General features: G+C 36.9%; 1 protein-coding gene across 31 annotated transcripts in view; it reads left to right on the top strand.

Annotated features, from left to right (window-relative positions):
- Window positions 1-24,050, top strand: part of TPRG1 (tumor protein p63 regulated 1) — a 287,018-nt gene extending 262,968 nt beyond the window's left edge. For all 31 annotated transcript variants that reach the window (XM_041731589.1, XM_041731582.1, XM_041731584.1 and 28 more), the window contains 2 exons: window positions 9,805-9,958; window positions 23,805-24,050. In XM_041731589.1, coding sequence (XP_041587523.1) covers window positions 9,805-9,958; window positions 23,805-23,999 — 349 coding nt within the window. In that variant the 3' untranslated portion in view covers window positions 24,000-24,050. The remainder of the gene's footprint in view (window positions 1-9,804; window positions 9,959-23,804) is intronic.
- Window positions 24,051-25,156: the final 1,106 nt, after the last annotated feature.

Here is a 25,156-nt window from a genome sequence, read left to right as displayed (position 1 = left end):
TCTTTTTTTAACTTAGCTACTCTGTGCCTGTTGAAACTGGCTATTTGGGGTGCTCAAAAGCAACTTCCTCTTAAGAGAGGAGACCAAACTTTACACAAACCTGAGGCTAATGTGATTTGCCAAATATCCCCATTTGTGACAGGGGGAGATACCTCAGAATCGTTTCCTTTATTGTGTGGCATTTTCCTGGATAGCTTTGCAAGAGTTGCACTCTCCTCTGTCCACACAGAAACATTTTGCATGAGTCTGGCATGCCAGACTCTGCAGCCTAGTGCTTTTAGGGCAAGGTCATAGATGACCTACGGGCAAAGGTACAGCCCCTTCGGTCCTGGGTATTTCTCTAAATTTGTCATTTTAGGTGTACCCCCCTTAAATAAACAGAGAACAATTGAAGAGCTCAGTTTTAAACAACGCAATTCAAAAATGTAGATTAATGAAAGACAAAAGCAGCAGCCTGACCCATTGGTCTGAGGGAGTGAGTATTTTTGTTCTTTATTTATTTATTTATTTATTTATTTATTTATTTATTTATTGTAAGGATTTGGTCTACTTATTTAAAAAAACAATGATTTAGTGTAAGTAGATCTTGTGGGGGGAACATATATGATTTAGGCATGGACCCTATTCTTGGACAGCTCAGAGTTCTTTTGATGATATAAGTCAAATATACACAATAATTTCATGTTAGTGAAATGATCACAAATGCTGTAAGACAGGCTCAGCAAGTTGCATTGTTTGGTGGGATGGTTGAGGAGTTGTGGCTTTGAGTTTGGGAAATGAATGCTGGAAAAAAAAAAAAAAAAGCAAAAAGCCTTGACTGTCAGGCTGGGAAATTGTTTTCTGAATTTTAAAGGTGCCTGGGAGCCCCCTTAAGGTTTGTGAACTGTTGAATCAGCACTGTGGAGAAAGGTCGAAGAAGGTGGATTCGTTTAGTTGAAGAAAAGCTACAAATGAAAATGTGAGCTCTGCAAGTGCCTGTCTTTGCCAAGGTTCGCGAGGGGAACACAGAGCTGGTTGGCATAAATGTTTGTTTTCATCTCTGTCCTGTACCTCTACAGGGTTCCATGGAGTTGTGGGGGTCTGTGGAACCAGAGAGACCCACATTCAAACCTTAGTTCTACCACTTACAGGTTGATGGCTTTGGACCTCTCTGTGAAACAGAGATTATAAACCAAACGTGTGACTTTGTGGTATGGACTAGAGGTAACAGATGTAGGGGTCTTAGCCCACTGCTGGTACAGATTAGTTGTGGCTGTGGTCGTGATGGATGACAACATCTTAAATATGCAGTTGTTCATTTCCGTGTAAAAACAATACATGCTCATTACAGAAAGTAGGAAATTTTAAAAGAACGACAAATGATCCTATCGTATCAATAATAATAATACTCTAGTGTGTTGCCTTCAATCCTTTTATTGGAAAGGAAACAGATTTACTGTTGTCCTTGAGACTTGTCTACTCCCTGATTTGCTTTGGTGTTCACAATAGGACCTGGACCAGATAGGCTCTCACTGCCATTCTTTTCAAAACATCACTGTAGACACCCACCTGCTCTAGACTGCTCTGAGCACTGCTAGAAGCAGGCTGACTCTGCCAGAAATGCCACAAAATGTCCCCTTTGTCCTAAACATGTATGAAATGAATGAAGCCTTCTCTGATACCTTCAGCTGTAAGGGACTGTTCCTGACTCTGAACCCTCATTACAATTTTATCTAGAGCATTTTCTCTGGACTGTACAGAGGATACTAGCAGAGATTTGCTGATAATGTTGTGACTCAGATTGATTTTTAAGTATTTTGAGAATTATACTCTAAATAGTTTGAAGGAGGGACCAGTAAGACTCCTTATACAGAATATGACAGTGCCAGTCTACCAGAATATGACCTTAAGGATGACAAAATTTCACGTCATCCCCATTGGTGGAAAGGTGGTTGTCATTATTAATTCTGGGATCAGATTTTTTTTTTTTCTAACAGGCACAGAACTCCAAATGGACTTTCTAAAACATGAGCCATTTAAATGCCCATCTTAAAGTTATTCACTATCAACGCTATTGGATTAGCTCTCCATTTAAATGTCGTCTGTGAAACCAAAGGTTTTGTTATAAATTTCCCTTATAGGAGAGGGCATTGGAAAGAGTGTTGTTTTGTTTAATTATTTGCCATTACTACAAAAGTAATGCATTCCAAGATTCCCTGTCAGTAGAAGTTCAGAAAAAGCAAATTAGAAGAAGAGCTGCTGGAGTCAGGAACGTTGATAGCGGCAAGAAACGGCAGATGATGAGAGAAGAGATGGCCCATATAAGAATGAAAACGTAGCAGTCAAGAATCCCGTATAGCTTGGGTAAATGGCCTTACTCTTCATGTACAACAGTTGGCTTTTATAAAGGGATACATTGAAGTATAGGAAAATATTAGGAGGGGATTGAATATTAACCTAGGTAATTTTTTAGATTTCAAGTCCCCATTTTAGTGAAATTAAGGGATCAAGGGCATAGGACACAAATGGTTAATAATAAATCCCTTTTAAGTCTTAAAATTTGGTTTGCGGTAACTCTTATTAAGCCAGAAAGGAATTCGTTATCTTTATTATAATTTGTTTGAGAAAATAAGGATGTAAGTTTTAGAATGATTTATTTCCTGATAACCCATTCATACCAGTTCTGGAAAATAAAATATATCTGTATGTTATTTAAGTGAAACTCAAATGTAGGTTATGCTTGTCTCTGATGAGTCAGAAATGTTCCATTTGCACACCCTCTATAGAATATCTGATTCAGTGTCTCTACTATTTTATAAGAAGAATGTCTTGGTCTTTGGGGCTTCTTCAACAAAATACCAGAGACTGAGTAGCTTATGAACAGCAGTTTATCCATCATGCTTTTGGAGGTTGGGAAGTCCATGGTCAAGGTGCTAGCAGGTTTGGTCTCTAGTGAGGGTCTACTTTCAGGTTTGTATTGTGTTGCCTCTTCCCTGTGTCCTCATATAATGGAAGGGATGAGGAAGCTCTCTGGGGTCTCCTTTATAAAGGCATTAATTCTATTCATGAAGACTCTGTCTTTGTGACCTAATCACCTCCCAAAGTCATCACCTCTTATTTCATCATCTTGATCATTAGGATCTCAACATATAAATTATGGTGGGACACAAACATTCAGACCATAGCAAATGGAAATGGAGGCTCAGGGGTGCTATACTCAGCTCTAAGACACAAAGAAAGTTAGCATCAGTGATAGGTTTAGACCTAGGTTTTATTGACTGCTAGTTCAGGGCACTTTACTACCATAACATATAACAGTCTCAGAATGAAATGATACGGCATTCACACTCACAGGCATCCTAACTCATCTGTGAATTTATTCCTTCGTTCACTGGTCTTTATTAAACATGGATTTATTAAGTGATTTTGCTATGTACCTGGCACACTGTAAGTTTAGCCTAAGTATTTGCTGCATGCCTGCATACATATACATGTGTGCACATGCACACACACACACATACACACACAGTCTAACACTGTGAGTCACAAAATCCTATGCTGGATGTTTGGTTTGGACCTTAGTCTTCTTCACCTCAGCTCTGAACAAGGCCACCTCTAGGGAAAGCACATTTAAGTTTTCCAAGCAAATAAACATTTCTTTTAAGGATTTTCATCCTGGGAGATTCCAGAGCCCTTTTTTGTAGCTTTCATCCTCCTTTCTCTGGGTTCTGCTTTTGGTTTAATCCTAGGTCTTTTATTCTGTAGTTTAAGATCCTTTATTCTTCTAGGAGAAAACAGTTAAGGTCTCAGCAGCCCTATGAGAATTTCTCAGTCACTAATTTGTCCTTTGACTTTTTGTCTAAGCATTATAATGCATATTATTCTGTGGGTTTTTTTTTTTCCCATAATAGATATTAACTTATTAGGGCAGAAAAGGAGATAAGAGATGATCTAGTTCAACTACTGGTTTTGTTAATTGTCCCCTGGAACACAGAGAGAAGAAATGGTTCAAATTTACACAGCAAGTTAGTCGCAGATTTAGTCTTTGAACCTAGGCCTCCTACCTGTGGTGCAAGTTTTTTACCATGGCATCACACTGCCCTTGAATTCTCTTTAGGGACACTGCTGGTCTGTTTTACTTTCTCATTTACCTCTCCCTCAAGTAAAATAACCCACAGAATTTCTTGGTTACCCATACCTGTAAATGGTTAATCTTACCAAGCCCAAGGCCCTGGAAACTTCTGGGAGGGAGCCAGGTGAGCAAAGAGAGCAGATAAAGGCACCACCTGCTGATGGGTTAGAACAGCCTGGGGACACAGAGAGAATGTAAACACATTCTGCAAATCTTATTGTCTGACACTGTGCCAGCGTCTTTGGGTTCTTGTCATGGAAAATATTTCGTCTGAGGTCATTCAATGAGCAAAAAGGAGCATTGAATACCCTCCAGGGTGCCAACTCAGTCCCCCACCTTTTGTCCAGATTAAATAAGCAAGGGACTAACATTTCATGGTTCTAGAAGGCCCCCCTTTCAACAATACAGGCTGTAAGGTAGGGAAAAAGGAGACATTAAGAAAATATATTGTGTTGTTCTGAACAGCTCTCTCCCCTGGGCAGCCCGCCCTCCTCCCCCGCAGCCTCCCTCTGTTTGCTCACCCATACTTACAAGCACACGCCCTGCGTTTAGAGCAAGAGTTAATGTCTGTGCTTCCTCATAAATCTCAGTTTGGTGCCTCGAGCTATGTTTTTAATTCTGTGGTGGAGCTTTGAGATTTGAGATGAGTAGAAAGGAGGGGCAGCTGATGAAGGCAATAATGGAAGCTGCCATTTCTCCTGGGGACTTGCCTCCTCATTCATGTCTTCTATCAGGTGTTTTAAAGCCTTAGCTCAGCATCTGTGAAGGCCAGGATGGAAGGAGAGTGGGAAGTCAAGAGAAGGAATAGCTATGTTGTACTATGGCTATATAGTACTATGCCAAGGGATGCAATGCTTTGAAGGTTGTAGAATGTGTGGAATGAGCAAATTAGCCCAGACTAGTGACTGTCTGGCATATTTTTCTGGTTCAGCTAAAAATGACTTCAAGGAGAGGAGTCTTTCCCATCGAAAATAATTTATTGTCTTACAAAACTAGTTATCAAAGTAAGTTTTCTCTCCATTCAACTTGGAGTTCCTTTTTTGTGTGGCTCATTTATTTTTCATGATTGGTCCTTTGGCACTTGGATGATAGTTTCTTCTGTGTAAACCTCATCTCTTCAATATGCCTTTGCTTTTTGTGGTGTAGAAGGCAAATCTATTCGGCTGCTATGATAGTTTAAAGTAGCAATTGCTTAGGTTTCCACCCTGGCAACAACTGTATTTGAGTAGAATTCTGAGTCTGAGTCACTGAGTAGAACGTGTAATTAGCAAGACTAAAGGAGGAACTCTGATCTTTGAAAATTCTGTTCCTCAGTTTATATATCTATAAAATGAAAGAATTGGAAACACATCTCTTAAAGGGCCTTCCAACTCAGACCGTGTTAGTGATCCTAAAAGTCTCCAACTGTTATAAAGTCTCTTCTTCCACCAAATTCTTATGAATCCTTATGAAGACTTTCCTCTACTTCTAGATCTTTCTGGGAAGTTTCAAAATTTATCAGAAATGAAGGGTACATTGACCTTCTTCTTCTTCTTCTTCTTTTTTTTTTTATTTATGATAGTCACAGAGAGAGAGAGAGAGACAGAGAGAGAGAGAGAGAGAGAGGCAGAGACACAGGCAAAAGGAGAAACAGGCTCCATGCACCAGGAACCCGACATGGGATTTGATCCCGGGTCTCCAGGATTGCGCCCTGGGCCAAAGGCAGGCGCTAAACCACTGCACCACCCAGGGATCCCTACATTGACCTTCCTTCTACTACTGTCAGAATGGCGGCCACATCCAGCTGACTTCCTCAGGATGAAAATGGAAACAAAAAAAAAAAATCATAATAGATTAACTTCTACTTCTATAATGAGATGTATGGGTTTCTATTTGTACCTGTTAGAGGTATGGGAAAGAGATGATAGTAAGATAGGCCCAGAGATCATCAGACCCTGGGATTCCAGAGTTCAGAGATTGAGTCTTACTCATTTCTCTACCTGCAATTCATTTCTCTACTTTCTCCAGCATATTCTAGAGAATATGCTAATTAAATCGTGGAATCGAAGATAGACAACTTACATGGCTATTTCAGGGAATTACCTCTGAGGCGATTTAAAAGATTATTTTTAACCTATTAGAAAAGTTTTATAGAACTATGCTGACTCAGTAAAGAAAAAAAGAACTGTAGGGTTGCTTAAAGCTGACTGGACATCTCTCTAATGGATTTAATTTTAAGCTGGAAATTATATACATTAAAACACTGATAAAGCAGAAGCTAAACATAAAAGTATTCTGACACTCAGAATCAGGTGGAGGAAGAGGGATCAGAAGGTGAATAAAAATGTAGAAGATTCCAGAATCTTCTCTGTTCTAGAAATTTGCTTCTCTGGTTTTGTCTAAGTAGGGATCATGGTATTTCTCCTATTCTTTGTTATTCTGTTCCTCTAGTGGTTCTTGAGTTGGTGATCTAATTAAGCCTGGTCTTATTCTTTATCATATTTCCTGTTAACTTCATTTATTTCTACCAAAGAAGTTTTGAAGAATGCTGTAGCAGTTAAAGAACATTTAAGTAATATTTTGGTTTTGGCATTTGTTACCTAGAAATGTACCCCTACTTTGATTATCTTGACAATAATAGCTCAGTGAAAAAGATCCATTCTTCTTACCCTGACAATGTAACTTTTTTGTAATTTCCCTCTTCACTCCCAGGGCTACCTTATTTAACTGTAATCTCATAATTAATAATATTAAATATATATAAAAATCTACAGTTCCTTTTGAGACTGAGATTTCCTTTCTGACCTTTAGCTAGGATCTCTGGGCAGGCTTTTTGCCCACAGATGATGACGGTCTCCTTAGGGCAAATCTTTTAACTCTGTGTTGATTGGAAGGAAGGCTATGTTGTGTAATAGCAGGACCTTCACTTGGAATGTATTTTGTAATGATAGCTCAGAATGGTGAAACGACCCCTAAGTGAAGTCTTGGGAGACCAGAGCTCTCAACAGCCCATTTCTGTGTGTGGTGATGCTTCAGGAAAGCCCTAATCCTTCTGTGTCAGTTTTCTCATCTCCAGAAAGAAGGCACTGGGCTTTTGCTTCTAAGAGCCCTTCTAGCTCTGACATTCTTTAGTTTATAAACATTTAAATGGTATTCCATCATATGGTGGCTGATTTGTGTCTGGTAAGTGCTAAAGTTCCCTAGGAATTGTGGGACAATGCTCGATATGCTCTTTGGTAGAGGGTGTGTTTAGGGGACTAATCTGATACCTATAAGCTGAAGCCATAACCCAGAGACTTCTTTTAGATTTTGTATGTCCTTAACTGGATGAATGTGAGAAGCATCATGACCATAGCTGTCTATACCATTTACACAGTTACTAAGGTCATGAGATGTCACGTGCCATGATGGAAACATGCCAAAGAACATATAGTAAAACTGAGATTCAGAAAATGAAACTAGCTTATTCATAGGCACACAGTGTTAAGTGTCAGAACCAAGACTCTAACACAAGACTACGTGATATACTGTTCTTTGCATTTTTCACTTCACTTTGTTACCTCATATGATATCTTTCATGGTGAGCACAAGTAACTAATAAAGCACTTCTGGTCATAAAGACATTCTCCACCCTTTGTCCTAATGGCATTTGACAGAAGAAAAGATGATAGATTTTCATAGACCTCTGGTACTTAAGTCTTTGCTCAGAAGCACTGCCTTAGTTGTACCTTTGGAGAGACTTCTTAGTTGTAGATTTATCTTCTCGGCTATCACCAGTGGAGCTTAGGAGAGAAAGTTTGCTGAACTCGTATATTTAGAAGTATGCTACATCTCTGAGAAATGTCATTGCCATGCTTAAATTGATTGGTTATTTAGAAATAGGGTCCCTCTTGAACTTCATGCTTAAACTTCATTTGAGGTTTCCCTAAGGTAAAAGAATATAGAAACTACTTATTACAGAAACTATCTTGGCAGATTTTCATTGCCTTTGGATAAAAGCAAAATCGCACCCAGCACATAAATTGACATATGAAGCAGTAAATAATTCCATTGTGCAAGTTGTTTTAATGGATTAAAGCCAGAATGCTCCATTAACAAGCATGCATAGAATATTCACTGAGTTTAGAGTTTATTACCAGATAAGGGGAAGAAAGAAAGAAAGGAAGAAAGGAAGGAAGGAAGGAAGGAAGGAAGGAAGGAAGGAAGAAAGAAAGAAAGAAAGAAAGAAAGAAAGAAGAAAGAAAGAAAGAAAGAAAGAAAGAAAGAAGAAAGAAAGAAAGAAAGAAAGAAAGAAAGAAAGAAAGAAAGAAAGAAAGAAAGAAAGGAAACAGAATGAAGGAACCTATGAAGAGGGTGATAAATATCAGCATAGCAGCTGGGAAAGTGAGAGGTTAGAAAGCGTACTTTTGAAGTATGTACAATATGTTTCTTTCCTCTTTTCTTCTTTTTTTGTTTTTTCTTTCTGGTGGAAGGATTAAGTATAAGAAAGGTTAGGTGTCAGCTTTCAAACATAATGATCAAAAATCCGAGAACTGGGCAGTAGAATGTGCCAGGCTCTTTTCTTACTTTCCTTTTGAAAGACGAATCTCAGAGATCAGCCAATAGGGGAGAGGGGTGGCGTATGTATATGTGTGAGATTGTGTTTATACACATATCTACTTGGATAAACATTCAGAAGCCACAATAGCATTCCCAAAGGAATTCTTCCTTAATACAGGAAGTGACAGCTTTGTGAAGGCACCACAATTAAGCTCCGGGTTTTTATTCTAGATCCCAGGATTTAATTTCTAGAAGAAATGAGAGCTCTATGATGTTCTATGGGGCTGTTTAGAATTACAGGCAACTTAATTTTAAAGCTTATTAAATGCAAAGCACCTGAGCTTGGTTTAACCTCCAGGGATCTCTTTGCATTCAGAGATGTCTAAAACCACAAACCATAAATTCTGATGGACACATGTAAAAGAAGAGACCACAGGAATTACAGTTTTGTTATTCAACATGGCCACACTCTCCTGCCACAACTTCCCTCCTATCACTCCCAAGCTTCCTCTTGCTTTGTATTTAGGTTTACCAGATGACCAGGCCAGGGCTATTCCAGATAGTATGTAAAAAGGCAGGCATAATTCTTTTATGAGCTTTGATATGTTTGTTGCTGCAGCTTTGCTGGATGGGATATGTGCAGAGAATAAAGAACCATGAGATATAAAAGCTGAAGTGGCAGGCATGTAGAATTCATCATCACTCTAAAGGATCTTATATACACAACTATCCTTAGTGTTCTGTGTCTCTTCTCAGTCATTTTCTGCTTGTGTTTATGACTGTCATTTCCCTTCTTCTTGAAACTGTCTGCCACCTCAGCACCTCCAGTTCCTGTCCCATCACCTTGACTTATCCTCTCCCTTTCTCTTTTAACCCTTACCATCAAATATTGGCATGTGGTCAATATCACTATTTCCAGCCCTGGCCTGTCCTCAGCACCAGAGTCACACTTCCAACTAGGCATTTCCACACAGGAATCTCAACAACACCTGGAACTCATGATGTTTGGAACTGAATTTATCCTTTTATTCTTACCTCCTAAATGTCTGAACAATCAATTAGTAGGCAGCCACTTAGCATTATTTAAAGGCTGACTGAGACATTACATTACTTTCCCATACTTTTTGTTTTAATCTAGTGGAAATGGCTAATCTAAAGGAAACTCCTTTTTATAGGAGACAAGGAGAAGGCCTTAGGATCTACTGGGGGAGTCTGGAACAGCAGTCCCTCTTTTCCCGCTGGAACCCGTGGTCCACTGAAGTGCCTTATGCAACCTTCACTGAGCACCCTATGAAATACACCAGTGAGAAGTTCCTCGAAATTTGTAAGGTAGGTAGTTTGGGCATCACTCCTGGATTAACTTTGGGTTTGAAGCTGTATCTGTATGCTCCTAAGACATGTACTGTTCCAAAAAAAAAGGTAAGATACAACCTTGGATTATACAAACTTTGAAAGGTTTATAGATCTCTTTTTTTAGTAAACAATGGAGCAGTTTTAGATATTAAAAAAATATATAATATTTATATTAACCATATTATGATGTTTCCTCCTTGCTTATTTCTTATCAAAAATTATGTAATATCATTTACAAATTGCAATACTTGTATTTATCTGTTTATTGCCGTCAGGTTACGTATAATTTTTTGTATGTAATTAAATTCTAATTATTTTATTCAGAGAAGGAATGTAGGATAATGTGAAGTATAAACTCAGATATGGCTGTTTGGTGATTTTTGTCACTTTCCTTTCTGGACCTTGGTAGTCTTATCCCTAAAATGGACATAATGATCACTGTCCTTCCTTCTAACTTGATTGGAACACTGTAAGATTAAATGGGATAATGTGTTTATAAAAGCTTCATAAATTGTAAAGCAATTAAGAGTACTAATTGAGAGTATTTTTATGTCTTTCAATCTCATCTCCCCAAATAGATTTTAAGTTTATCAGTGGCAGGGTGAGTCCTTCTACTCTTTTTTTTATCCTCCCTAGGGAAATTTAGGCAGTACTTGCATACTAAATAGGCAGGAAGTAAAACAATTGGAGCTGTAAATGCAGAGAAAGATTAGACTTTTATATTTTAAACAAAATCCGTATACATATAAGACTGTGCTTATAGACCTAGAAATTCTTGCCATCTCTGGCCTTCCTACATTTACTTTTATATGCTGTCATTCACTTCTAAATATCACAATTCTCTATTTGCTATAATTTCAAAAATGGCAATATACATCTAAAGTCCTGTGGGTGGATGGCATGCATGGCATTGCCTGCATTATTTTCAACAATTCATGCAAGTATGTATATGTTATAAAAATAGTTTTAATTGATAAATCCCCTATTTTAAAAGGGATTTGAGGCAAAATAGATGTGATTAAAGGGTAGACGGAGTCTTTATTCTCCCTAATATATAGGTGGAGTTGGCTTAAATCCCTTCTGCTCTCAGAAAGGTCAATGGTCTTTTCAAGATTCATGCAAATATCCTCAGGGGTTTATGGACTGGGGGTTTACTTCCAGCTTATTGCAGGCACTAAGATAGTTCATTGTGTGGATCCTGTGGTAGCCCAGTTTTACAATGTTGCAACCCAAGCTTCCACATCAGCCCCTAATCTGACTCTACCACCCAAAAGCAACAGAACAAAACAAAATGAGAGCAACAAAAGCACTTAAACAAGGCCCTGATGTGAGAGAAGACTTGCTGAGGTCTTCAGGGAGATGGAAGGGGAATTTACACCATAATAATTGGTCCAGACTTCACAGGGAATATCAGTTCTCCCTATTTTAAAAATCCTTATTAAAAGTAATACTCTGATACATTGCTTCATAATCCTCTTTCCTCTCCTCTGAATCTTGTCTTGCTCCTCTGCAAACATGTGCCCTTCCTCTTCCCCTTCTTCTTTCTCTTCTTTTTTCTCTTTCTCCTCCTCTTCTTCTTCCTTTGCCTTCTTCTCCTTCCCCTTCTCCTCCTTCTTTTCTTTCTATTAACAGTTCAGAGTATTTTATCGTTTCTTTTTTTCTTTTTAACACCTGCTAATTCAACCCAAAATGCTTAGTAATGTATTTTTCCAAAGCCATTTCCCACCTTTAAAGGAAGTCTAGTTCTGGTCATTAAAATAATATGTATTTTTGCATTAATAGTCATTGTATTTTATTGTAAGTTAAAACAAATACCAACTGCCTTGGTTATTACATCCATCACTTCATGAGCCAAATTTCTTTTTCCTCATACCTGATGCATTAAGTCCTTACTCCCTGAGTATCCTTTGCTGGAAAACATTCAGGGTAAGGAATTAAATAATAAGTTCTATTAATTGCAGAGAAATGGTGCTGCATTACCCTAATTCTTGATGGTAGTTTGCCTTATTATGATACATATATGTACAATCAAATAATTTTAAAAGGAAGATCAGAAGTAAAATGTCAAAAGAGGAACAGAATAATTTTTTCCCAAATACTGTGAATGTGGTTAGTAGAATGGAGTATTAATTTTATACAAGCTTTCCTATAAGTCAAGGTGAAAAGGAAAACTCAGTGTTTATTTTACATAGCTCTTATTGAATGGGAGTAAGAATAACAGGTGTGCTTGTGTGCACACCAGCACACATGTGTGTATGTGAGTATAATGCATGGCTGTTAGTTGGTTGGTTGATTTTCAATCAAATTATTTTGTGGGTCTGTTAAGTGTATTTCCTTTATGACTTTTCTCTTTACACTATTCTTCCAAAGCTCTTTTTTTTTTTTTTTTTTTAATTTCCTGGCAACAGTCTGGCACTTTTCATTTGCCAAACTATTTCTTATTCAAAGGCCACCCCAAGTCCCAACTCTCTATGAAAACAAGTGATCTCCATCTGTGATGTGAGATGATGAGTACTCTGATCCAGTCTTAATTTCTCTTTTGTTGTTGGTTTTTATGTCACAATATTATTTGTGTTTAGGATATTTTCCAAGGTTGGCTTTGATTAATACTCAGTTATATTAATGTAAAAGAGTATATAAGAAGAAAGATAATTCTGAGAACATAGAATTCTTTTATGTATTTTGGCACAACATAAAAATTTAGGATGATATAAACTAGTTTTTCCATTCCCCTTTAAATGAAATGAGAAAAGTAGAAAAATAGGGGTAAAATGTATAACTAAATCAAATACATGAAGCAATTTAATTCAATTTATCAAATCTATTATGGCACAGGAAAAGGAATTCTGTAGAGCTGGGTTACACATAGTCAAAATTTTTAAATGATTTACAATATAATGGAAAACATTTAAAAAAATACATTTAAAAAATCCCAATTTATTCTTACTCAGAGTCTTTTCTTGTATAGCACATGCTATTTATTTATTAAACAATTATTTTCTGACACCCACAAAGTACAGGTATTATTATTGTTCAGGATACAAACAAAAATGAGACAAGATTCATGTCTTTGTGGAAGGCATTGCTTAACAAAGGAGGTAGATAAAAATGCAAAGATTTTTAAATGAGTACTAAATTGACTAGAACAGAAGTTTAGATGAAATGAAGAGGGATAGAGGCACATGAAGGTACAAGGAATGTTCTTAAACACAGAATAATTTATTTTAGCTGGAGTTCAATCTTACATATTCCCTATCATGATTGCAATGGCTCAAATAATAGGTATAAGTGCTTAAGTTAAGGGCAATAGGAATGGAGAGAAGATAAAAAAATTTGAGACATTTAAGACAAAGAATTAATGGAAGCAGATAACTTACAGGATATATAGGTGGAGGAGAGAGCGAGGTGGAAGATAATGTGGTTTCTGGCTTCGGTAGATGGTGATTCCATTAATTTGAATGAGGAAAAGTGAAAGGAGAGTAGGTTTGGAGGTCCATTTTAGAACATGTTGAGTTTGACACATCCATGAAACATGAGGTTCAGCTTGTTATCAGGAAGTTAGAACTTTAGGCCTGAAGCTCAGGAGAAAAAACCTAAACTGGTGATACGGGTTTTAGATCATAGAACTCTGGGTCAAAGCTGAGTCATGGGCTTGGTTGGTCAGGCAGGTACCCTAGGAAAGAGCATAATGGACACATTAATTGCATTCAAATTCAAATTTATATTACCTCTCGTTCTCTTAATATTGATCTAAAAAATGACTATAAAAATTATCAAAATAGCATCAAAATATATCATTTTTCTTGTATTCATCTCACTAACTCTGTAGCATTCTACATCTGGCAAATATGATGGTCGAATGGCCTTTTTCCAGACATTCTTGCTTATCTCTGAGCCTCACCAACTTGTTCTAATCTGTTTATGCATATGCTTTGCATTACTCATAAAACACAATTGTGAAAATAGGAAATAATTTTTTGGCATTATTTTCTTGTTACAAGACATAAAAATAATCTCACGTAGTATTATGTAATAGATTATATTTATCGATTACAGTTTGCATGTTTTCATGTAATTCAACTAACAAAAACGCTGTGAGGTCAAGATAGCTATCTCTATTTTTAAAATGAAGGTACTTAGAGTGATTAAGTGAATTGACTAAGGAATTACGATAAAATAGCGTTATTTCTACACCTAAGCAATTTGTTAATAAGCAGGGAAATGGGTATAAACCTGAAGAAACTCTGTGTGATGTAATGTGATATATTATACTTCTGATAGGACTCAATTATCCTGAATTGTTTAGTCCACTTTCTGTTTGTAATTTGGAGTCTCATCTCCCCTGTTTTAAACGTAGCCTTCCTAAAAATAAATAAATAAATAAATAAATAAATAAATAAATAAATAAACGTAGCCTTCCTGAGTTCTTAGGATGTGTGGACAGTCTTGGTGGGAGGAACTAATGGCTGAGCCCAGAGCTGGTGAATAATAGTGAATGGGAATTAATGCTCTATAGACAAATCAAAGGGATTTACAGGCCAATCCTTTTTATTCTTTTCTGGCATATTTACTCTTCTTTTCAAGGGAATTATGAAAGTGAACCGATCAATGTTTTAGCAATCACAATATAACTTTACATCCTTAACTCCTTAGCTCAATTTGACATCAATTTGACATCAATTTGACAAATATTCATTGAATATCCACCTGGCATTGAATACTACATGCTGAGCAGTGTGCTAGTAAGCTGGGATATGGGGAAGAATACAACAGATTTTGCCCTCCAGACACTTACCGAGTAATGGGAGAAAACAAAAAAGTAATTAACAAATTATACTTTAATATGCTAAGACTGTTAATAGAGGGCTTCACAAGTTTCTATAGGAGCCCAGAAGAGGGAACAAGTAAGTCCAAAAGTTAATGGGTATGATGACATTTGAAGTGAAATTCAAAGTATGAGTGATTTAAGCATCAAAGGATTTGGGAAAAGACATTTTAAATAAAAGGAAGATGGTTGGTACCTGGAAATTACCAAAGTATATGAAATGTTCTTGAATAAAGAATAGTTCATTTGAGCTAGACTTTAAATCATGTGCGTGTAAGCATGTGTGTTGACAGGGGGGAATGGAATAGGACGAGGATGCAAATTAGAAGGTATAGAAACCTCTCTTGGTGGAAAGACGCTTCTTTCTCAGCCTCCTTTTCCTCTCTCCACACCTGAGCATACCCACAATCAAGGCGTCTCCATGAAGATAATTCCAGGTAAAATGTGCCAGAATGATATAAACATTCTATCCAGTTGTGTGACTTTTCAAGTGGTTTCCAGGATTGGGTATTGGATGGACTTACTCTTTATCCCAGCATGCTTCACTTTCTACAGAGGGAGGCTGAAACATGTAGCCTGAAGGTTTGGAAAATCTGTTCAGCTGAGGAATGCAGGCCTACAGGCATGAAACCTGGTCTCTTTACCCAGTGTAAACAGGAAGCAAGTTATGGTTGTAATAAGGAAAACTGAGACTCTAGGCAGTGAACTGCTGGCAGACGGCACCTGAAGCAACCCAGGAGCCCAGTCACTCAGCTGGTAAATCATTGCTGTAAAGTCAAGAAGAAGGTTCAGCACTCCCCCCGACCTCCAACACACCCACCCACACACGCTGCTATACTTTACCCTAACCAGCACACAGCTCCTATGTAATCCGAGTTGTTAAAACTTGACCCTCTGTTTTTGAGACTGGAATAAAAGAAGGAGCCAGGGGTGGGTGTATAAAAGCTTTTAGAGAAAAGTATGTGGCTGGTGGCATTCATATCAGATGACACCGCGTTCCTGTCACACAGATTGAATTCAGGTGCTTGAAATGCTCAAGAGCCAGCTTGGGGACTTGGCCTTTTGTCTGCCTTTCCTTCAACGTACTGCTTGTCACTTTGTCTTCATGGTCCCTCCTCCTTTTAGAAGGCTCACCGAAATGACTAGAAATAAAATGCATCTGACTCTAATGAAATGCCAAGTTCATTGAGTATGAAATAGTGTCAACTTTTCTTTCCAGCACTATCCTGACAGTCCAGAGGGTGTTGGCAATGGGAATGTTGAGGTGAATTACATTTTGGTCTTCAAGAAGTCATAGTTTGATGACGACATTGTCAATGATTTAGTGACAATATTTGTTTATTATTAGTAATAAGTAATAATAATATACTACTAATAATTTAGTATTGTGTAATAATAATATACTAATATACTAATAATAATTAGTTCCTTATTGGCCTTTGAAGTATGCTCCAAATTCAAACCTCATCTCAATCCGCTTCCCCAACCCTTCCTGAAATACATGAATATGTGCACCTGTACATGTAGAGTTTATATACAAACCCTGTAATATTAAGATTTAATCTTACAGCCACCCTCTGAATTTAATGCTATTAGTTTTTTTCCTTTCCTTGCCTTTCCTTGCCTTTCCTTTCCTTTCCTTTCCTTTCCTTTCCTTTCCTTTCCTTTCCTTTCCTTTCCTTTCCTTTCCTTTCCTTTCCTTTCCTTCCCTTCCCTTCCCTTCCCTTCCCTTCCCTTCCCTTCCCTTCCCTTCCCTTCCCTTCCCTTCCCTTTCCTTTTCTTCCTTTTCTTTTCCATAAAGAAACTATAAAATTCAGAGAGGTTGAAGAACTTGTCCACAATCACTAGTGAGTGCTATATTTGCAACCTAAGATTGGATCTGTTTGATCTCAGTATTCATGTTACATCATTCATACTTCCTTTAGTTCAGTGCTTTCCAACAGGGCACCATTTTACCTCCTGGGGGACATTTGGCAATGTCTCAAGATATTTTCGATTCTCACACCCAGGGTAGGGATGCTATTGGTATCTGGTGGGTAGAGGCTAATTAGGTTACTTAATATCCTAAAATGCAGAGGACATTGTTCCCCATAGCAAAGAATTATTTGGCACAAAATAACAATAGTCCCAAGTAAAGGAAGCTTGGTTTACTTATATAGACAAACAGCCACACTTGTGACTCTAATTCTTAGAAAATTGAATGAAATATTTAAGTGGAGATATAAATGACATGCAATAGAATAAAATATTAATTTTTACTTTGAGTATATGGGAAGGCATTGTGGGAGAGAGAGGATTTGAGCTTGATTTTGAAAAATGGATAGGAGCATAGACAATATAGACCTTTGTGGATTAAATAGATTGTCAGAGCTAGAGATTGCTAGTCAAGCTTAATATATAGTGTTTTTCAAATTTTTTTTAGAAGCAAAAGACTTTTAAAAATAAAATTTTACTTGAAACCTAAATATATAAAACTGTTAAAAATAGAGCAGCTCTAATTGATGTGATTACAGGGACTGGAGTATGTTACCTGCTTGGCTTCCACACCTCCTCAAACCCTCAGGAATATCTGTTGTCCCAACATTGTTATTAACAGCACTTCCTTTCTTTTCAGAAGAATCTTGGTCCAGATGATAAATTACATGGTCATTTAACCTAAGAGGAAATGTAATGTTCTAAAGAATATCGTTTGAAAATTACAGAGTATAGTTTTTTTCACAAGATTCAGAACATAATTCCTTTTCTAAATATTAGAGTTTTACTGCTCATAATAGTAGTGTATTATAGAAGAGAAGATTTTAAGACTTGGGCCTAAGATTTTGCTCAGTTGCTTGCTAGTTATTTATCACTGGACAAATCTCTGAAACACTTGGACTCTCAGTTTACCCATCAGATCTCCTATGCATTGCCCCCAATGCCTGGCATTTTGTCCAATAAAACTGTCTGAATTTATGGATTTCTAATCCCTGCCCTATATCCTATCTTGTGTAGACTACTAACTTCACTTTATGAGCATTGTTCTTGACTTCAGGACCTATAATTATTATTTTGGAATTGCTGAGTATAGACACAAACCTATCATCTATATTTCTGCATGCTCTGGGCTCATGTATTCACTGACCATTAGAAATTATTATGAGTCTTACTGGTTAGATACCTCAAACCACACATCTAGAACAGAATCCTTGATCCCTGTACCTCACTGCTTGCAAGCCCTTCTCTCACCAAGGTTTTCCCAATCCAGTCATGAAATCACTTTCTACCCAGTTTCTCAGATCAAAAATCTAGGTGTCATCTTTGATTCCTCTGTTCTTTTCATCCCCTATATTATGCCAGCAAATTCTACAACTCCAGTTCCCATGTTCTCCACTGCTCTCTTTGTCCAAGCCACCATCATCTCTTGCCTGGACTACTAAAGCAAATTTCAAACTACTCTTAATATTCCTTTTCCCTTTCTTGACCCTAACAGTAGATTCTCCATACAACAACAAGATAATTTTTTTAAAGCAAACAAACAAACAAACAAAAACACCAAAACCCCCAAACAAAACAAAAACATACATCACTAAACTTATCTTTAAAATCGCTTCAATTCAAAGTCCTTAATATGGCCCACAAGGTGCTCTGTGCCTAAGGTTTCATTTCCATCTCTTTCATTTGATCACTCTATTCTAACCTAGTTGACCAGGCTTTTTCCCTATTTCGTGAATTAACTAAGCTCATCCCTACCTCACAGCCAGGTTAAGTGCTTTTATTTTCTCTCTGGAATACCTTCTCTAGACAGCTGCCTCTTTTTCATCCTTTGGGCCTCAGATCAAGTTTTACGTCCACAGAATGACTGTTTTGAATATGGTATGTGAAATAACCCTCAATCCTATTATTTTACCCTTTTCCACATTTTATCTTCTCCTAGAATCTATCACCATCAAAAGCATCTATATTTACTTTTACATTTTCTCATACCACAAGAATGTAAGCTCCATGGGAACAGGATGCCTGTATTGCCTATCTAGTCCATAGCACTTAGAAAATGCCTGGTGAATAGTGTAGGTGTTTCATTAATATTTTTTGAATGACTTTAGATGCTTTTTAATCTATCAGTGACACAGAGAGTTAGTTTACAGTATTAATACTGATAGAAGTAATTCATATATATACAGAAAATTAAAGCAGCTAAAATTAAAATGGCAGCTGGTAGCCTTACATAGTTAATAAACAAACTCAGGAATTGCCTGTTATTTTTGACATTAAGAAGCAAAATTTGGCTTGAGGAAAGTTAGTGTTAGTAGAGTTAAACACAAAATTAAATTAACAACTAAAAATCACACAGGGGATTCCTGGGTGGCTCGGCGGTTGAGCATCTGCCTTTGGCTCAGGGCATGATCCCGGACTTTGGGATCAAATCCCACATCAGGCTTCCTGTATGGAGTCTGCTTCTCCCTCACCTATGTCTCTGCCTCTCTCTCTCTCTCTCTCTCTCTCTCTCTCTGTGTGTCTCTCAGGAATAAATAAATAAAATCTTTTTAAAAAATGAAATAAGATAAATCACACTCAGGAAAATAACAATATTAAAGATAATATCCTCAGAAGAAAACTTAACTGACTAAATTTGAAATGGACAAAATTTACCTTTTTTATTTAATTTAATTTAATTTATAGACATAAATTTATTTAATGGAAAATTTTCAGGAAAAAATGGGAAAATTTATAAGTTATTTGTTTCAGATGGAAAATTATTCAGTGAAACCAATTGTCTTGGTGTAATTCATATCCAAAACCACATTCTTAATGAAGATTCAGTAATGCTTGTATAATTTTGATATAGGTTCATATTTAAAAATATAAAGATAAACAGAGAAAAAGTGTCATGTTGCATCTGGTTTTCTTTTGAACTTTTTCTCCTTGGTCAATTGAAAACTTCAATAATCTTGGGGAACTAATGTTTAGGATTTTTTTTCAATCCAGAGTTTAAAGGCTTTTTATTTTGAAATAATTTTAGACTTATAAGAAAATTGCAGAGATAGTAAAGTTGCCGGGTACCTGTCATTCAAATTCTATAATATAATATAGTTGTCAAAACCTGGGAATTAAACATTGGTACAATAATATAATGTAAACTACAGGTCTTATTCACATTTCACTGGATTTTTGTTTTGTTTTTCCTAATGTCCTCTGTCTGTCCCAGGATCCAGTCCAGGATAACATATTGAGTTGTTCTGTCTTTTTATTCTCCTCCAAACTGTGACAGTTTCTCATTCTTTCTTTGTTTTCACGATCTTGGCACTTCTGATGAATACTGGCCAGTTGTTTTGTAGAATGTCTCTCAATTTGGGTTGCCTAATGTTTTCTCATGATTAAATTGAGATCTGCTTTTTGGGTGCAGACTATAGGAATGATGCTGTGTCTTCACTGTAGGCTTATGATGCCTATATGTCTTATCACGAGTGGTGTTAAACTTGATCACTTGCTTAAAATAGTGTATGCTGAATTTCTCCACTGCAAAGTCAATATTTTTTCCTTTATAACTGATAAATATCTTGGGGGAGATACTTTGATGTTCAAGCCATGTTTCTTGAAATCATAGTTTCTGAGTAGAATTTGATGTTTCTTTGGCATCCAGAGAAATCTGTTACTTTTAAAAAGCTCATATCAGAGTTAAAAAATTGTTTTCTGGAGACTATGAATCACATTGAGATTGGCATTCTAAGTATGGAATTAAAGGGAATGGAACTAAGGAAGTTAAAGTCTTCTCTGCCTATAAATAATGTAAATTTTTATATCTATAAACAATATGCTTTATAAAATAGTTTTGAAAAATTTACTTAAATTCATACAACAATCTGATGAGGTTGGCATTTCATATTATCATTATTATTATTTTCCAATTTTCAGATGTATAAACTGTGATGGAGTAGACATGGTCAGATATCAGTGAGTTCTATATCATTGAATATGTCTATCCAGAAGGATGTGGCTTCTTGATGAAGATGTGGCAAGGCAAAACAATAGATGAGTGGCTGGAATTGATAAGCTGAAGATCACTTCTGATCTTAAGATTCTATAATTTTAAAACTAGTGATTAGGGACGCCGGGGTGGCTCAACGGTTGAGCATCTGCCTTCAGCTCAGGGTGTGATCCCAGGATCCAGAATCAAGTCCCACATTGGGCTCCTTGCACGGAGCCTGCTTCTCCCTCTGCCTGTGTCTCTGCCTCTCTCTATGTGTCTCTCTCATGAATAAATAAAATATTAAAAAAAATAAAATATAGTGATTAACAGTCTGTGTTATTAACTTATCCTCTTTTTGCTTTCCGCTTTTGGAAGTTGAAGAAAGAACTTCTTTCTGCTTTCTTATTCAATCAACTAAAGCACTGGTGGAGTTTGCTGAAAGGAAGGATGTTCTTCCTTTTAGAATCCTCAGGCTGTATGATTATAGTTTGTATCATTCAGTAACAGCAATGTGTAGATCCTCTTTAAGATCTCAAAGAGGATGCTGGAACTGCAAACTAGTAATAAGAAGTACCTTCTGTCTGTCTTTGCTGCTATAGGCTGAAGCTCATGGAGAACAAGCAAAACCCTACTTCTGTGTTAGTTACATAGCCCCAGTGAAGTTAGTCTATTTTTTTTTTAAATTAATGTTTTGGTATTACTCAATTAGGTAAATACTACTTTAACGAAAAGTAAAGAGACAGGACTGCCTAGGTGGCTCAGCTGGTGAAGCATCCAACTCTTGATTTCAGCTCAGGTCACAGTCTTTTGAGATTGAGCCACAAGTCAGCTCCATGCTCAGCAGAGAGTTGGCCTAAGCTTCTCTCTCTCCCTCTCCCTCTGTCCCTCCCCCTCCCTCACTCTATCTCTCTTCCTCTAAAATAAATAAATCTTTTTTTAAAAGAAGAGAGACAAACACGTCTGTTTATTTTGAAATAAAAATATTGAGGTACTCCAGAAAACTATATTGTTTTATCATCACAGTCACTATTTTTTTCTTTACTTCTGATATTATCTAAAAACCATAGATTTCAATGCTTCTTTTCAAAAGAATAACTGAGGCTCAAAGAGGGGAAATGAATTTACAATGTTACATGGTTAGAAAATTATAGAAGTTTAATTTGCATGACCTTTTTTTTTTTTCCTTATGGGTTAGGTCAACTAGCAATCATAGATACATTCTACATTTAAAATGCTTTTTTCTTACTAATAAGGGAACTAAGGCTAGAACAAGGAAGTGATTTGCCCAAGGGCAATATAAAATTAAGAATCCAGGATAAGATCCATATGGAAAATTATATTATGGGGAAAGACTACAGGCTTCTCTTTCTTCATTGAATCATCACTCTTGTGGTAGTCCTTTAAAGCAAAGATTGGTCTCCTCCTGGACAAATGGGAAGAACAATGGTCACTTTATATAATATGCTTAATAATTTGAACTGATAATGAAATAAACTCTAATAGGAGTATTAATTTAGATTAGTGGCCAGTTGTCTAGGAAAGATTTGGATCTCACTGTGAATAAGATTTTATTCCCAATGTTCTTTTTAACCTTGATACAGAAAGTGCAGTAATTGTGGGTAAGTCCATATACCTTCTATGAGCCTTGGTTTTCTAACATGGAAATGGTGATACATTCTTTAACCTACCTAATACATGCATATTAGAAAGAAATCATGGAAATAAAAGAACTTGTTGGAAATACAAAGATATAAGCTTTCCTGCTTCATTTCCTTTCTTATCTCTCTATTTAGAATGCTTCCTAAATTACCTTCCTCTTAACCCAATTCAACTTGGCTTGACCAAAAGAAGGAGTTTTTCTTTTATTCACTTAAGGTAAAAGTTCAGGATCAGCTGATCTACTAATTTGAATTACTGTGTCAAGAATTTATCTTTCTCTACATCTTAGTTCTTTTATTTTTATTGGCTTCAGTTTCAGGCAGGTTCTCACTATATGTGGCAAAATGACCATGAATGCCTCCAGGCTTGTTCTATCAGTTTTGCAACAGCGTTAGTTATGTGCCAACACCTGAACCAATCTCTGTGACCAGAGAAATGGACTCCTCTGATTGGTTAGGCCTGAGCCATATGCTAAAGTTAGTTCCACTTAAACTATTTGAGCTAAATAGTTCAAGAGGATGGTTATCTAAAGAACAAATGAGGTACTCTTAATGAAAGAAGAATCTCAAATGCTAGAAAGGATGCTGGGTTGGAAAAAACCAATAGCTGTTGACTATGCGCCCGCCCCCCCAGTCCCATTTTACTTATTGACACCATATGAATCCTATGAGGATTGTCTCAAGAGTTTCCTTGTGAAGTCATTCTGATCCTCTAACTACACATGATTTCTCCCTCTTTTGTGTTCTCTTAGCATCTTGTGCCTCTTCTGCTGCTTATTTTCACAAACTTTGTATAATTATTACAAATCCATTTTTTAGGGGCACCTGGATGGCTCAGTCAATTGAGCATGTGGCTCTTGATTTCAGTTCGGGTCATGATCTTGGAGTCCTGGGACTGAGCTCCACCTAGGGCTCCATGCTTAGCATTGGGTCTGCTTATCCCTCTTCATCAGCTCCTTTCCCTGTTCTGTTTCTCTTAAGTAAATAAATAAAAATGTTCATTTCTTAGAGTACTATAGTATTAGTTCTTTAGAGACAGAGACTATATCTTACCTGTCTAATTCTTCAGCAGCACCCAACAGGTATCTGATTCATAATAGACTATCAGCAAATATTTATTAAACTGACTTCTTAATGTTGTACAAATTATGAAGGATGAAAAATAAATAGGATGAGGCAGACAGTTTTATTATGTACATAAATTTATTGACAGATTAATTTATTAAAAGACTAACAGAAGCAATGTTGACAATTCTGAGAAATGATTTCTGTATAGGTAAGGATAGCTGCAACCCCAGGAGAGTGGTCAGCTTTGGTGAGGACTGGTTGGGAAGGAAGTGTCTCTGGACCTACTCTGCATTTACTAACTCTGTGCCTTCTTTTCCTCTTCAGTTGTCTGGGTTCACGTCTAAGATTGTTCCAGCTATCCAGAATGCACACAAGAATTCCCATGGATCTGGAAGAGGAAAGGGACTGATCGTGCTAACTGAACCCATTTTGATTGAGACCTACACCGGGCTGATGTCATTCATTGGAAATCGCAACAAACTTGGCTATTCCCTTGCCCGGGGGAGTATTGGCTTTTGAGACTCTTTTTGGTGTATTAGTATGTCATCCATCAATATATATTTATTGAAGATTCTGTTTCAGACCACGGTATTTTTAGACTGAAACAATTAATTACTTTTAAATACTACTTCATGATTTTGAATACTTAGTATTTTTAGGAAATCTAAAAGCCTGATTAGACTGTCAGATGAACACTTCAGACCTCATATAAGAATAATCAAATTTGGGCAGCCTGGGCAGCTCAGTGGTTTAGCGCTGCCTTCGGCCCAGGGTGTGATCCTGGAGTCCCAGGATTGAGTTCCACATCAGGCTCCCTGCATAGAGCCTGCTTCTCCCTCTGCCTGCATCTTTGCCTCTCTCTCTCTCTGTGTCTCATGAATAAATAAATAAAATCTTAAAAAAAATTAATCAAATTTCCTAAAACCAAAAAATAAGTTCTCTTGAACTCATCAAATAATGTTATCAATGAATACCTGATCATAAACTGAGGGCAGACTCTCTGGGTTCTCTTATTCCTCCATCCTCTAAATATAGGTAGGTATGTTCTGGGTCTTGATCTCAAGCCCTTTGGTTCTGATCTTCTCTTTCATTGGGGTCTGACAGTATTAGTTTAGCTGCTCTTTTTATGAGGATGACTTCCAAATTCATATTTCCATCCCTAATATTTCTTCAGGATTTGATTTTGTATTTCTTTCTGCTGATCATATATATCAGTGTTCCAATGGCCACTCACATGCAGCATCTTCAAAATCCTGGAGTTCTCTGGCATTTTTATGGTTCCAGTAATTGTCCCTGAAATCCATCAATATTGCTATATCTAAATTCATTGCCAAATGATTTTGTATGATATCGTATCTTTCATAGTCTGTCTGGGCTGTTATTATAAAATACCACAGACTGCATGGCTTATAAAAAAAAAAAAAACAGAAATTTATTTCTCACAGTTCTGGAGGCTGGAATTCAGAGTTCAGGGTTCCAGCATAGGCAGGTAAGGGCCTTCTTCCTGGGTTGCAGACTTCTTGTTATATAGTCACATGGTAAAGAGGCAGTAGGGTTCTCCTGTGCTTCTTTTTATAAGGGCATTAATTTTATTCATGAGGGCTCTGCTTTCATGACCTAATCACCTCCCAGAGGTCCCACCTCATAATACCATCACATTGGGCTTTAGGATTTTG

The sequence above is a fragment of the Vulpes lagopus genome, chromosome 17 (genome assembly GCF_018345385.1).
Source record: "Vulpes lagopus strain Blue_001 chromosome 17, ASM1834538v1, whole genome shotgun sequence".
In the NCBI taxonomy this organism is placed as follows: Eukaryota; Metazoa; Chordata; class Mammalia; order Carnivora; family Canidae; genus Vulpes; species Vulpes lagopus.
This window is presented reverse-complemented; position numbering and strand designations above follow the sequence as displayed.